Source organism: Aphanomyces astaci (genome assembly GCF_000520075.1).
Source record: "Aphanomyces astaci strain APO3 unplaced genomic scaffold supercont1.16, whole genome shotgun sequence".
NCBI classification, from domain to species: domain Eukaryota; phylum Oomycota; class Saprolegniomycetes; order Saprolegniales; family Verrucalvaceae; genus Aphanomyces; species Aphanomyces astaci.
In genome coordinates this window covers 730,576-732,087 of record NW_009798279.1, presented here as the reverse complement: position 1 = coordinate 732,087, position 1,512 = coordinate 730,576, and the positions used below count along the sequence as shown (strand labels likewise).

Genomic DNA, 1,512 nt, shown 5'->3' with positions numbered 1-1,512 from the left:
AGGGTAGTTAGTACTCATCACGCATCACCACACCGTCCATGATTCGTTGAAACAGCGGTCTGGCCATTCAAAAACGACGGCGAAACTTGGCTTCGCCGTAGATTGGATTGGGGCCAAAGTAGTAGGTAAATCCGAGCATGCGCAGCCTCACTATCTCATGGTAGGTTTGGCTGGCGGTTGGCAGTAGAGCCTTTAGGGCGCAGAAGACTGATGAAAGCCAAGAATCTCCCAAGCTTGATCCATGTCATCATCGTCGTCCTTGCGGCCAGGCGTTCATTTCCGGATAAAAACATTATTCGGATTGTTTACAGTTTTACCGCTGGGGTTGACGAAAATCAAAATACAGCAACTGTAAAACGGTATTTTACAGTCTGATTGTACAGTCGCACCGGTGGGGATGCCCTTAAAAGAGGGGTTTACAGTCCCAGAATAGCCAAAAAGTTGTGAAAAGCACAATACGTATTGTACAATTATACTACATATAATCTGACACCGCAGAGTGAGTTACATGCCTCCCTTCAGAAAATGTGTTCTACAATTAGTTTGTCGCGCACTGGTGCATCGTGTCCATTATATGTTTCCGCCATCGCACGAAATCCGCACGCCCCCGTCGGATCAGTTCGCGTCGCACGTACGCGTCCTTGAGGCCGTCGTCGACACCCGTCACATCGATGCCCCTCAACGCCGCAAGCTCGTCCACACTCACAAACCCGTCGTTGGCCCGAAATAGGTGCGACGCGTGGTTGACAATGCGCAGCAAGATGTGCGTTGGAGATACCTGCCGCACCTCGGTCCTACATGCAACGAAAAGCTAAGCTCACTGTCCCGAACAACCCCGAACTAACTGTAAATACACACCACGACATGTAGTGTTGCTGTTTGTGCTGCAGATCACACACATAAGCTTCGTCCTCTTCGACTTCCCGAATGACCATGACGAACCGGTTGGCTTCGGAGAAGTGGCCTTGGAGCGAGTTTACGAATATGCCGTTGGATGTGGTCGTGTGAAACAGGCGCGTGTTGGCTGTCTCTTCCACCACCTAATCAAACACAAAGGTCAGGTTGACCCTCCATTCGTCTGGCTAAGCACTTGCCACTTCGAGGGGATTGTAGAAGGTTACCGCCTGCATGGTGCTCTCGATCATGTGTCGGAACATTTGCACCGTGCCTGGCCACGTGAACTGCGCCCTTTCAGTGCGCGTGAACGGGTCACCATCGTTCGATGTTTGCACGTCGGTATCGAAAAAATCGTCGTCACAGCTCAGGGCTGGAAGCAACGCTAACTGCTCGTGCATGTTGTGGTACATTTGCTGCGTGAGCCACTCCTTGCCGAGGTTTCGAGCCGTCGGGTTGGCCGCCAAAGTCGCATTCCGCCACGCATAGCTGCGGGGCATGGGCGGCTACACGCAGAAACGCAATGATCTCACTCGCCTGTCTGTATGAAAATGTTAAAACGCACCGGAATGTTCAGCATGACAAAGCGTTGCATGGCCTTCATGAGGGATTCAAACT

General features: G+C 51.6%; 1 protein-coding gene across 1 annotated transcript; it reads right to left on the bottom strand.

The window, feature by feature from the left end:
- Positions 1-538: 538 nt before the first annotated feature.
- On the bottom strand, positions 539-1,498 carry H257_07714 (hypothetical protein; the record flags this gene model as incomplete). The annotated part of the gene is made up of 4 exons (XM_009833341.1): positions 539-794; positions 859-1,040; positions 1,122-1,400; positions 1,460-1,498. The coding sequence occupies 4 exons, from the start codon at positions 1,496-1,498 to the stop codon at positions 539-541; spliced, it is 756 nt and encodes a 251-aa protein (XP_009831643.1).
- Positions 1,499-1,512: the final 14 nt, after the last annotated feature.